This window comes from Halichoerus grypus, chromosome 5 (assembly GCF_964656455.1).
Source record: "Halichoerus grypus chromosome 5, mHalGry1.hap1.1, whole genome shotgun sequence".
Classification (NCBI taxonomy): Eukaryota; Metazoa; Chordata; class Mammalia; order Carnivora; family Phocidae; genus Halichoerus; species Halichoerus grypus.
The window spans coordinates 88,316,301-88,330,641 of record NC_135716.1 but is presented as its reverse complement, the minus strand read 5'-3'; the positions used below and the strand labels follow the sequence as shown (position 1 = coordinate 88,330,641).

Sequence of the window (14,341 nt, the reverse complement as noted above, 5' to 3'; positions counted from 1 at the left end):
GTCCTGGGATCGAGTCCCACATCGGGCTCCCTGCTGGGCAGGAAGCCTGCTTCTCCCTCTCCCACTCCCCCTGCTTGTGTTCCCTCTCTCGCTGTCTCTGTCAAATAAATAAAAATCTTAAAAAAAAAAAAAAGAAAAGAAATGGGTGGTAGCTATTTACTTCATCAGTGAATCCCCAGCACTTAACATGGTGCCCAGCTAATAATATTTCTTGAGAAGTATTCAAAAATATTTGTTAAACAAAAGTTTATCTGTACCTGTCTTCTCTTACTTAGGTCATTCTAATCCCAAAATAATAATCATCTTTCAACTCCTCTCCCTCACACCTTTAGGGTGTCTCTATTCTATTCATATTCCCAAAGTTTCCATTTTCCCCTTATTGACATCCACCAGTCAATACCCAAACTTCTCATTCTATCCCCTTCCTTACTTGCTGAACTCCATCCCATTTATGCCACACCCAATTCACCTTGCCTTTTGACCCTAACTATGTCTCAAGGGTAATTCTACATTATGGCGGGTACCTTCCCTCTTTGAATGAAACCTAAGATTTCCCAAAAGACTACACCCTAGTTAGCCCTCTTCAGTAGAGTCCTCTCCCCTCTTCTGATTGCCTCCATTTGCATGAAGGTAAGTAGGGAAAGACTCAATGTTTTTTTTATTCCCTAATGCTGCTACTAACTTCAAATAGTAAAAATATATTTATTAAGCAATTTCTAGGTACCAGACCCTGTGGTAAGTGCTTATATTGTTGTCAAATGTAATCTTCTCATACAATTAGTCCAGTTTCACCGATGTAGTACAGACCTGGTCTACACTGAAGAAAGATATTAAAGTATCTCAGGGAGTAGGGAAAAGAGACCCTGACAGAACCCAGGAACAGCCCTGAATTTCAAAGGATGAGGCTGGGCCAGCAACAACTGAAAATTTTAATGTTCTCATTCATTCATTCAACAAATATGTACATACCATGTGCCAGGCACTGACCTATATACACTGAAATTATAATGGTAAAGAAAACAGCTGTGGCTTCTACCCTGTAAATAGGGGTTTTACAACCAAACACATAATTGTAACAGAGAGTGATAAGTGCTCTAATGGATACAGGTTGCCTTGGGAGCATAAAGTAGGAGAGCAGAGAACTATATTCTGCAGGTTCAGTTGGGGATGGTATGTTTCTTTGGCAAGCCACAATTATGAGACCTAATGAGAGCCCATGTCAAGGCATTGTAATTTTTTTTTTTTTTTTACATTTTATTTTCCTACAAACTTACCCCTTCAAACCACCTAAGGTTGCATTTATAACAAGAATTTATCATCCAAATATTAACAGTAATGGTAGCATTTGTCTTGGCATTTGAAGATCACAGTGGTCTCCTGCTTTAACTATTTCTAAAGTTCTTTTATCCATTTGTTCACTGCTATGTGATCCAAACCCAGATGACCCCATAGTGCCAGAGACTTCATAGATCTATAAAACAGAGATAAGTACAACAGAATATCTTGAGAATAAACTCAGAAGTATGCCATGTGATGCTCCCTTAAAGTCAGAATACCTTGCAGTATAGCTGAATAAACTTTAAATTACCATTAACAGAGAGAGAGAAAATGACTTTATATGTTAACTGGGTTGTATATGAGTGTGTATATGCATGGAAACGTGTATAGGAAGAGGGCAGAGTGGGGAGTATTTCAGGCAGAAGTAAGTGTATGTGTATCGGTTTGAATAGAAGAGAAAGCATGCCTCATTTGAGTCAATGAAAAAAAATCAGTGTGGTTCACTTCTAAGGCATGGATCAGGGGAGATATGGCAGGAGAGGGAGTTATATACAGAGCCTTGGAACTCTATCCAAAGACAAGGAGGACCCACTGAAGCATTTTAAGCAAAGAAAGAACACGATCCCATTTGTGTCTCAGAAAGCCCACTCGCTGCTGTGAGGAGGATGGGCTGAACTCCACCTCACCCCTCCAGGTCAATAGCAATTTAAAGCCCTGAGGAGTCCCATGGTGCCTGTGGCCGCTATAGCAACGAGAGAGTCTGCAGTGCATCTGGGGCAAATTCCGGATGCAGCAGCACCAAGGAGCATCCAGGCTCAGCCACAGTATGGAGAGCAATGGATGCTGTGCCAATGCTGGATGTTCAGAAAGCCGACCCCTGGCACAAAGGCTTCTCCACACAAGAAGAAGAAAACAGTGCCAAGCTTCAGTCCCCCTGCTAGGAGGCCCACACTCTGGTTCTCTCGCCGCCTTCTTGGGTTGCTGGGCTGTTAAACCAGTTTATATAAAGAGCCCCTCACCTCACTGTGGCCCCTCACCTCACTGCAGCACTCCAAAAAGAATCAACCAACTCTATTTACAGGCAAGCAGTTACTATGAGCAGAATGAGTAAAACGGAAAACAAATAAACAAACAAACAAACATGGGACCTATTAAAAAATTCTGCAATATGAAAGATGGAGAAGGTACCCCTTAAGATATAGATGAAGAACATACCTGTGAAAAAAGTTCCCTTTCAGAAGAGAAGGAATTGGCTCTGTATTCTCAAGAAATGTAGAAAATGTAGGTTTTAAAAAGAAATGAAAAATAATACAAGATGTCAGACTCTGATGAAGGACAGGCTGAGAACAAAGCAGAATTACAGAGGACCTAGATACAATGAGTAAATACGATAAGAATATAAAAAATGCAATTCAAATAAAAATCATAATCAGAAGCCACAAAGGACAGAACTGACAATGAAGAAAAATAAATCAGTGTTATAAAGGAAAAGCTTAAGAAGCTCTCATAAAATGCAGAGGAAATTAAAATATCAAGAGACAAGATCTTAGCTATGGGAAAGAATGAAGACCTAATTAAGATAATAGATGTTCCTGAAGACACAAAAACAAATGAAAAAAAAAAAAAAAAGAAAAGAATAATCTTTTCTGAGATGAAAATAGATCTAAGCCTGCAGATCCAAAGGGTTCAAAAGTGCTAGGAAAAAAAAAAATAGGGATATACCTATACCAATACTGGTTAAAGATTTTACTTTAAAGAAAGAGAAGAGAAGGGAGAGGGGAGAGAGCCTGACCTGTCTGATATCGGACTTCCCTATAATGCTCACAAGACACAAAGGAACAATGTCTAGGAACTTGGTAAGATTGACTGTGACTCAAGAATTCAGTATCTAGACAAGATGCCATTTGTGTATGAAGGCAACTAAATCAAAAGATATTTTTCAAATATCTGAGAGCTCTAAAGATATACCAACATGTAACTTTTCTAGGAAAAAAAAATTACTCCAAGATGTACTCATCTGACTGAAAAAATAAATCAAAATAAAGAATCCAGGAATGAAAAGGTTGTGACATAAATGTACTGGTAGTTAACACAAAACAAGTTACATATAGAATAAAGTCCAAAATATTATAAATTGAATTATAAAGCAATGTAAATATCAAAAATATTTTTAAAAGAAAATGCATAAAATTTAAAAATTCAAAAGCAATACTATGGTATGAATTTTTAAATCCCAGATCATATAAACAAAATCTGGAGAGTGAAAAGAAGATATAAGAGAACCAAAAGTATGCTTATTCCTCATCTTACAGAAGAAGCAATTAGTATATGTAGTTTCACTTTTGACACTAAAAAATAGAGATGGATTCAAATCCAAATTTTCCTAAACATGTATACCTTTAAAAAAAAAAACACTAAATACTAAATACCATAATTTAAATAATCTCACCTCTATCTGTTGTCCTCATGGACCAATTTCCACCTCCTTGAAAGATTTAAACACATGACTTAGGATCTTTTCACTCTTTCCTTTCCCATCTCCCATGAAATTAATATCTGGGTTGAGGACTAATAAGGTCATCCAAGCCAAGAGTTCTTTACTTTTCTCAACTCAACAGCTTCCACATCCACTCCATATCACAAGCACACTCACATTTTGGGTCTCATTATGAGACACTCATTGTTCCAACCACAAGATCTCAAATTTGGTACTTCAACTCTGACTGTAATTTCCCGTATACCTCTTTCCCCATTCCCAACAAACATTTCACCTAATTATCCCCCACTAACACTTGTAAGAGTCAAGCCCTCCTAAATAACCCAGTTCATTAACCAACCCTCTTCTAGCTGCCCTAACTCAGTCTAGTTCAGTCACATGAATGAAGTTTCTGTCCCCTGTAGCTACGGCCCTGCATTTCTCCCTCTTTCAGCTGTACAAAATCTTGAATAAGTGACCTATACCCACTCCTCCCCTTCCTCCTTCTTCAACACCCACTTTTTTTCTAATTTAACCCTTTGCAATTTGGCATTCTTCTCTCCTTAATATTGAAACTACATTTTAGAAGATTTCCGGGGCGCCTGGGTGGCTCAGTCGTTAAGCGTCTGCCTTCGGCTCAGGTCATGATCCCAGGGTCCTGGGATTGAGCCCCGCATGGGGCTCCCTGTTCTGCAGGAAGCCTGCTTCTCCCTCTCCCACTCCCCCTGCTTGTGTTCCCTCTCTCGCTGTGTCTCTCTCTCTGTCAAATAAATAAATAAAATCTTAAAAAAAAAAATTTCCAATGACCTCAAAAATTTTGATTAACTCTTTGCAGTTATCATTCTTATTTCAGTCTTTTGTTTATCATCCATTCAAAACTACTATTTGTTAAAATTGGTCCCAAGAATGCCAAAATCAGTAACACCACCCCCATCCTCCAGAGGCTGAGAGCCTCCCAGGTGAGGTAAGCATATAAACCAGGAACAGTGGTAAAAGAGCACAGATGGGACCAGAGAGACATGCAGAGTTTAGGCAAGGGCACAGTCTTAAAATGCAGCCCCTGGCTCAGGGATGCTGTCATGGCAGAGGCTCCCAACTCACACACATCCTTTTCTCTCACCTTCCTTCTTTGGATCCCTTTCCTCTTCCATTTTCTGAAGTGTAGACATTTCTCACAATTTAGGTCCAAACTCTCGGTTCTTCTCATACTATGCACTTTCCCTTACAGACCTGATACATTCACAGGGCAACCAAAAACAAGACTCAAAATCTGAGTCTAGAGCCCCTACCTCTAATCTGACCTCCTGGGTCTTACTGTTAAGTGCTTTTCTCTTGGAAAACTCACCTCAAACTCACCAGCATCTCTAGCCCATTTCTCTATCTCTGTCAATAGAACCCATATTCTCTCATTACACAGATTCAAAACAGAAGTAAACTCTGCTCTATTTCCCCCTTCATCCAACCAAGTACTTAGATGGCCCCCAATTTCTAACCATGTCTTCTTTCAAACTCATATTCATTTATAGTTTCTATCTCCTACTGTGGTTATGTGCAGACTTCCTTCTTTTTTCTTAGTGAATTTGACCATCCTTAAAAGATAAGCACAGCAAAGGAAACAGTCAACAAAACAAAGAGGCAACCCACAGAATGGGAGAAGATATTTGCAAATGACACTACAGATAAAGGGCTGGTATCCAAGATCTATAAAGAACTTCTCAAACTCAACATCCAAAAAACAAATAAGTCAAAAAATAGGCAGAAGACATGAACAGACACTTCTCAAAAGAAGACATACAAATGGCTAACAGACACATGAAAAAATGTTCATCATCATTAGCCATCAGGGAAATTCAAATCAAAACCACATTGAGATACCACCTTACACCAGTTAGAATGGCAAAAATTGACAAGGCAAGAAACAACAAATGTTGGAGAGGTTGTGGAGAAAGGGGAACCCTCTTACACTGTTAATGGGAATACAAGTTGGTACAGCCACTTTGGAAAACAGTGTGGAGGTGCCTCAAAAAATTAAAAATAGAGCTACCCTATGACCCAGCAATTGCACTGCTGGGTATTTACCCCAAAGACACAGATGTAGTGAAAAGAAGGGCCATATGCACCCCAATGTTCATAGCCCCAATGTCCGCAATAGCCAAACTGTGGAAAGAGCCGAGATGCCCTTCAACAGATGAATGGATAAAGAAGATGGGGTCCATATATACAATGGAATATTACTCAGCCATCAAAAAGGATGAATACCCAACTTTTACATCAACATGGATGGGACTGGAGGAGATTATGCTAAGTGAAATAAGTCAAGCAGAGAAAGTCAATTATCATATGGTTTCACTTATTTGTGGAACATAGGAATAGCATGGAGGACTTTAGGAGAAAGAAGGGAAAAATGAAGGGGGGGAAATCGGAGGGAGAGATGAACCATGAGAGACTATGGACTCTGAGAAACAAACTGAGGGTGTTAGAGGGGGGAGAGGGGATGGGTTAGCCTGGTGATGGGTATTAAGGAGGGCACATACTGCATGGAACACTGGGTGTTATATGAAAACAATGAATTGTGGATCACTACCTCAAAAACTAATGATGTATTGTATGGTGACTAACATAACATAATAAAATAAAATTTAAAAAAAGGTAAGAATTGATTTATTTCTTCTTTGTGTCTCTTATAGCATCCAGCATAGTATATTGGATATAATAGTGAGTTATTCAATAAATATGTCATTGAAACTACCTTACAACAATTCTGCAGGGGCTTGAAAAGCCATGGAATGAAACTAGATCTTGCCTGGAATGTAGCCAAAGTCAGACATTGAGTCATGGACCACAAGAGCACAAAAGATGCCTCAGTCTCACCTCCTATATTTTGTGGGGGGGCTATCCTAACCACCCACCCCTGTTCACACCAACATGACCACTCATCAACCCTGAGACCTTTAGGATGAGGGTGTTTTAGGTTAGCACTCTGGCAGTCTGCCCAGCTGATAGCAAACTGAAATTGGGTGAAGCAGAATTCCAGAAAACAGGCTTTTATCAAGTCCTCACAATCAAGTTCACATCAGAGAAACTGAAATGGGAGATGCATTTTCCCATTCCCCCATGCAGAATACAAATGAGAATACTTTTGCAGCCCCAGATATACATAGTTTCCACTCTCAACCAAAAGCCTCCATTCCTATAGTATTTAAAAAACAGAAAAGTGGTTGTAACAAAAGCCTGTTCTCTCATCCTAGAGAACAGCTTGTCACCAACTAGAGGCTAGACTGAAATGAGGCATCTAGTTCAAAATCAAAACACTGCCATGAAAAGACTCCATTCCCAGACACAGGAGCTAAAGCACCACCTCTGGCAGTATGTACTTGCTGATTCATGCCAAAAAATTTTTACTGAAATTGGAGCAACTGACAGTAAAGGGAATCTTAACCAACTCTTTGGGCTCATCAGTTATAAAAGGAGAGCTGAGAGAAAATGTGGTTGGTTTTATTTGACTCATGTCCACCTAACTTCCACTGTTCACTTCTGCTTAGCGTCCCAAAGCACTATTCCAAGCCCAAGCTAAAATTACATTTCTGGGTTAATAACAAGCACAGGAAAATAAATCACGTCTGCCCTAGGAGTGAACCCAAACCAAAAGCTGCCAGAGAGGAATTTGTGAGTTGAGTTTAGAGGCAACTTTAATTCTGAAGGAAATGAACCTTTAAAAAGAAAATTCAAATAACAATCTATGTAGACAAAACATTAATCTACACTGCTTTAATTAATTTGGGAGCCTTTTATAACTTTTTTTTTTTCTTAGGTGGCTATCTGCCAGAGCAGAACTTCTCTCAGGGGCCAAAAACAGTAATAGTAAAGACCTTTGTGCTCAGGCTTCATCAGATCCTTAGGTTTATTTCCATTTCCTAAAGGAACATCCAACTACTCAGATGTCTCTATAACAAAATTCCTATAAAAAAGTAAACCATTTGCCCAACTCCCAACACCAATTTCTTGCTTCTACCTAGGCTTTAGTTCATCCAGAAGAGTGGTAGCTTTTGAATACTGTTCTAGATGGCCACGTCAGGTGAAAAGACTAGATCAGAACACAGTTCTGTCCATAACTGATGTGGAAATCACACCAGAACAAGGGCAACATGCTTTCTTCTAGTGAGGCAAACCCAAGGCCCCCTGTACAAACAGCTACACATCTATCCTGCTACCACCCTGGATCAGAGAGGATACTCCTACATAGTAGGAGCAGTGCTAATACCTATAGAATATCTTCATACCTAAGGTAGTGCTGTCCAATAAAAATATCATGAGATATACAGATTTAATTTAAAATTTTCTGGTAGCACTTAAACAAAAGAAAAAGAAACTGATGGAATCAATTTTAATATCATATTTTATTTAACTCAATATATCCAAAACACTATCATTTTAGTATCTAAACCAATATTTAAAACATTATTAGTGAGACACTCTGCTTTTGCTTTTCATACTAAGTCTTCAAAATCAGGTATTTTATAGCTGTGGCACATCTCAGTTCGACCTGTCACACTTCAGATACTCAATAGCAAAATATGGCTAGTGACTACTATATAAAACAGTGTGGATCTGGAATGTTTTACGTGGTAACTGCAATTTACGGTTGAAAGTGTAATTTATAATTAAAATTAAATGTAATTTAATTTACATGATAAATGAAAGGCTCAATAGGTCTTTTATTGCACCATTTATTCTCCCAATACCCCAATAAAGTAACTAAGAGATATTAGTTCCATGGATAGCAAATAAAGTCTTCTGAAGAAAAGGAAGCTGACTCATTTATCCCAAATCAAACCATGAAAAGACTCGGAGAAAATTTCTGGTCATCCTGAAGCCCAGAACTTGCTACTAAAGACCAAAACTTCTCTGCATATGTATTTATAAAACAACATAGTGCCTATCAGGCTCCTCTCATTAAAAACTTATAAATATTTAATGCTATATGTTAACTATACCGGAATTAAAATAAAAAACTTAATTAAAAAAAAAACCATGGCAAATTCACAAATCTCCTTTATTTCAAATTGATACCTAGTTTCTTCAGCTATATAATCCCATCCATTCTTTTTCAGATACAGGGCAACTTCACTTCCTCTCCTAGTAGACTAACTCCAACCCTTCTTTTTCTATTGTGTCAAAAGCCAGACCAAACAGTTCATGCTTCAACTCTATAGCTGCAAATTGTAGAGGGAAGTCTGAACAAAGTTGCAATAAGGCTCTTGGGTATAGTGAAAAAATCTCCAAACTGAATATAAAATATTCATTCAATATTGACTTCTAATTTCAAAGTAACCAGGAAAATTTCTAAAATGGAAAGAAAAATAAAGAATAAATCACCACATCCTAGAATAATGAAATTATAAATTGAACACTGTCTATTAAAAAGATTCAAAATTCTTTTATTTTATTTTATTTTATGATTATTTATTTATTTATTTATTTGACGGAGAGAGAGAGAAAGAGAGAGGGCACAAGCAGGGGGAGTGTTAGGCAGAGGGAGAGGAAGAAGCAGGCTCCCTGCTGAGCAGGGAGCCCGATGCGGGACTCGATCCCAGGACCCCAGGCTCATGATCTGAGCCGAAGGCAGTTGCTTAACCAACTGAGCCACCCAGGCGCCCAAGATTCAAAATTCTTAAAAAATAAAAAATAAAAAAGGACAATCCACAGAGCCAATTTGTATAGAAAAAGACCAGAGATTTGAGCACAGACTTGGGGTTCAACAAGGCTAGATGCAAACCCTAACCCGACCACTATGTGCCTGGAGTAAACTGTTTAGCCCTTCTGTATATCCATCATCATCTGTAAAAAGGGTATTTAATAAACTCCACCCTTAATACAGTTATCACAAAGATTATACAAAATAAAACATTGTAATTAGCACAGTATTTGGTTACTAACAAACATTACTTAACTCCCAGCCCCTAGCCCCATTCATTTCTTTAATTTGCATAAAGCAGAAAATACTAATCCGAATTTATAGCTCTGATATCAATAGAAATAGGAACCCTATGACTCCCAATTTTTTCTCTGTTCTTCTCAGAATGAGGTGAGGGCTGGGAGGGTGAACAGTTCGGCTGTATGCTATTGAGAACAAAGGTGTGTAGAGAGCTGTAGTAACTGGTATCACCAGCAACAGTTCAGTCATCCTGTAACTCGTTATTTCCTTCACCTCAACCATATAATAATGCCAATATTACCATGGCAAGCATTATCACTGAGGAATGTACAGTGTAGTAAGGGAACCAGAGGAGAATACCTAGCTCAGCCTGGAGAGAGGTCACGGAAAGTTCCCTGAAGGAGGCAGCCACTTGACCTGAGCCAGGCAGGCAAAACTGGTGAGGACAACAGGGAGAGGAGTAGAGAAGGGAACCTGTGGAAGAGGAATGTTGTGAGTGAAGACACAGGATGCAGCAGATACAGGAGAACTGGAAGCAGTTCTTACTGCTGTTGGATGCATGCGAAGACTGGATAAGTAAACAGGGTTGAGACTAGGAAGGAATTCATATAGCAGAGGAAAGACCTCAGACATGATCCTGTTACTGATGGGGATAGCAAAAAACAAGGCTGCCACTGGAAATCAAAGAATCGGCATGAGTGAAAAAGAGGAAGGAAACCTGTGGTGGGAAACCAAAGACTGAGAGTCACTTTATTTTTTTTTTTTAAAGATTTTATTTATTTATTTGACAGGGAGACACAGCGAGAGAGGGAACACAAGCAGGGGGAGTGAGAGAGGGAGAAGCAGGCTTCCTGCTGAGCAGGGAGCCCAATACGGGGCTTGATCCCAGGACCCTGGGATCATGACCTGAGCCGAAGGCAGACGTTTAACAACTGAGCCACCCAGGTACCCTTGAGAGTCACTTTAAATGACAGCAGATCAAAAGAAATAAATATTGTCACATTGAGCTTATTCAGAAATCTGCCATCCTTTATAGAAAATACAAAAACACATGGAGAAAGAAACATGTTATAAGGACTTTCATAAAAAGAGGTACTTATTAAACATCTTGGGGTAAGAAATTTTGATAAAATATCATTTCCCTGGGAGAGCTTCCCCAAGAATGCACCTTCCTAATTAGTATCAAGGCAGAAAACAGAGTATAGCAGCAAGGAAAACTCAGCAGTGAAATCACAGTATCATTTAATCTTCATTGGCATCAGAAGCCTTAGTACCATATACAACAAAGGAGAGATTAGGATGGGGTCAAGTTCCTAACGAGCACCTCATCCTGTCCAATACTACTGTAAGGATCATTAAAAAGAGAAAAATTTAAATCTTTCCAGTTATTACTGTCATGTAATGAACTTCACAGTAATTTTTTTGAGTTGAAAAGAAAAATGGCCTCTGAAAAAAATCTACCAGAGAAACAGCAAAAGCTAAAGAGAAGAGATAATATGACAAAGTGCAGAGTGTTGGGAGTGAAGTCCTAGGATCAAGACACCAAGAAGAAATTCTAGGGAAGTCCAATTCTAGGGAAACCCAGTGGAAAAGTATAAAAAAGGACAGCTTGGAGATTAAAATAAAAAATGTGTGCCCTTCCAGGAAATCATGTTACTAAAGTTTTAAACCCTTTTAATCTTTTTCTATTCATAGTGTACAGGTCTAAAGAGTACTCTAAATAATTAGCTCCTACAGATAAGGGAAAGTAATTTGGAGATTCTAAAGAATACCAGATAGTAATGGCAGCAATCCAACATCAAGGCTTCTTTGCTGGGCAAAATTCCTCACTGGTGCTGAAGTTTCTTCCTTATTTTTTTTTTAAAGATTTTATTTATTTATTTATTTGAGAGCGAGAGTACGCATGCAAGAGCACAAGCAGTGGAGAGGGAGAAGCAGGCTGCCCATTGGGCAGGGAGCCCGATGCGGGGCTCAATCCCAGGACCCTGAGAGCATGACCTGAGCCAAGGCAGCCACTTAACCGACTGAGCCACCCAGGCGCCCCTGAAGTTTCTTCCTTATAACATTAACTTATTCTTGGATTTCCACATTAAATCATCAAGTTCTCTCAAAAAGGCTTAGTTCTTAGTCACTTAATCAGTTCTTAATTGTTTCCACTTTCAGTTAGATAAATAGATATAAACAGAAATTAGAACCAAATGTCTGCATAAAATCACTTAACTTTCAAAAATAAGTGGAAAATCTGCCTAAGACAACATCAGACACTTCAAGAGGTTGTAAAATTAAGCAAGACTAATGTCTGAGGCTGAAAAATCTATCCTTGTCCTATGTGCAAAAAGGGATACAAAAAAGGAAAAAAATAGAAACGTAGATGGATGTCATAAAAATAATATCAAGGGTGCCTGCCCAACCCTTTGCATAATTAGAGGACATGGCAATAAGATGAGATAGATTTCTGTCCATGAATAAGCTCTGAACTCTTGTAGTGTATATAACTTATATTTTTACTTTTTAGTTGGAAGAAAGAAGAGTATTTTAATAGCCTTTCATATAATTATGATTATTCTTTGATACTATACCAAAACTTAAGTTGCAGTTTTTTTTTTCTAGCTTTACTGAGATATTTTTGACATATAACATTGTATAAGTTTAAAGTATACAATGTAAAAAAATAAAGTATACAATGTGATGATTTGATATATGTTTATAGACTGTGTAGCAAAATGATTACCACAGTAAGATTAGTGAACACATCAATTATTTCACATAGTACCTATTTTTTTGTAAGTGTGGTGACAACATTTATATTTTCATGGTTAACTATGTTCTTTTCCTCTCAAATATGTATTAAGTATCTGCTATATCCTAGGCAATGTGCTGCTTTTCCCAGACCTCAGAGTCTGTCAGTAATGCTTTTCTCTCATATCTGCCATAGCACCTTAGCATGGTGCTGAGGTACTGAGTTCAGAGCAGTGGCCCAATAAATACCTATGAAAATATTTTTCTTTAAATGAGCATAGGAGAACATATGGGGTTAGCACTATACCCAGTGATGTAGCACAGAGACCCTTGTAAAAGGTGCCCACTTCAGTAACAGCCTTCCTCTGGTTACCAATCCATGTCCCATTCTGACTGATTTACCACAGTGTGCATACCTGTCCACTGAGGGGGGCAGCGGCAGTTGTAAGTGTTAACCCCATCCACACAAACCCCTCCATTCTGACACTTGTGGTTAGGGCAGTCATCAATATTCCGCTCACAGGTGACCCCTTCAAAACCTGGATAGAGAAGAACAGAGAAAATAATGAATTCTCATGCAGAAGTAAGTCATCAGCTCTTCTACAGAACATGGTCATCAGAACAGACCTACTTCATTATTTCATTTCAGGAGCTAGCAGCTGGTTAACCCAGGACTCACCATACAAAAAATTGCCCAATCTTCTGTCTTCTCTTGCCTCAAGAGAAGCTAGACAGTTAAAGTGACTCATGATGCCAATGACATGCCTTCGCAGTTACCTCACAAGTATTTCAAAGTGTTTTTATGAAATAAAATCCCAGTGAAGATAAATGTCTACTTAGATAACTATTCACTGGTTCTTAAAAAAGGTGGGGGGGGGGATATTAGATTTTCCCCAGCTCCATGCTAGATTAATGGGAAGAATAGATAAAAGATCACCTAATTAAATTTAAATTCATTTACTTTCTTCTTAGGATGTTTGCTTGGGAAAACTAGGTTGGGGTGGGAAATAAAAGAAAAATATTGAGCTCACACACAGTCTGAAGATATGGGTCAAGTTCCAACCTCACTACCTATAAGCTATTTAACACATGGTAAATTACAAACTCTGAATTAGCTTCCTCACCTGTAAAATGAGGCAGATTCCACCTGCCCAACCTGCCTTTCTAGTGCCATATCATGAGTAAAGTGCATTATAAACATAAAAAGCTATCTGAAAATGGGGTGGCATTATTATTAATTAAATTTACCAACCCTTCAAGTTCTTCATCCTTCTCTCCACATTTATGGCATTACTTCCTTCCTCTTGATTTTCCCTTTTATGAAAAATGAAACCAACACACCAAACTTCACCCTAACTGCCCACAGTGTGTTTCTCTGTAATTTATATATTGAGCTTTTTCCTTTCTCCTTGGCTACCAAATCCCTTAGCTATTAAAATAGAAGACTACCAGCTTTAAAACTGAATTTTCTTTTTTTTTTTTTAAAGATTTTATTTATTTATTTGACAGAGAGAGACACAGCGAGAGCAGGAACACAAGCAGACGGAGTGGAGAGGGAGAAGCAGGCTTCCCGCGGAGCAGGGAGCCTGATGTGGGGCTCGATCCCAGGACCCCGGTGCGGGGCTCGACCCCAGGACCCCGGGATCATGACCTGAGCCGAAGGCAGACGCTTAACGACTGAGCCACCCAGGCGCCCCTAAAACTGAATTTTCAACTGATCATTCTCCTATTTGAAATATAGTATGACTAAGTATTTGGTCTCTTCAAAATGTCCCTAAGGTTCTTCTTCTCTCACTCAAAACACTTACCGGGTCTTATACTAGGCACTGGGGATGTAACTGTGAGTAAAAAAGACAGAATGTCCCTGCTTTTGGGGTATTTACAGTCTGGTGAGTGGGACAGACAGCAATCAC

At 38.7% G+C, this 14,341-nt stretch overlaps 1 protein-coding gene and 1 pseudogene across 1 annotated transcript in view; one reads left to right on the top strand and one right to left on the bottom strand.

Annotated features, from left to right (window-relative positions):
• The window catches only part of NOTCH2 (notch receptor 2), a 169,926-nt gene that overhangs the window by 68,869 nt on the left and 86,716 nt on the right, over positions 1 to 14,341 (bottom strand). Inside the window, exon 5 of the mRNA XM_036090102.2 lies at positions 12,845 to 12,967. Coding sequence (XP_035945995.2) covers positions 12,845 to 12,967 — 123 coding nt within the window. The remainder of the gene's footprint in view (positions 1 to 12,844; positions 12,968 to 14,341) is intronic.
• Positions 1,173 to 1,534, top strand: LOC118534319 (ubiquitin-conjugating enzyme E2 D3 pseudogene; annotated as a pseudogene).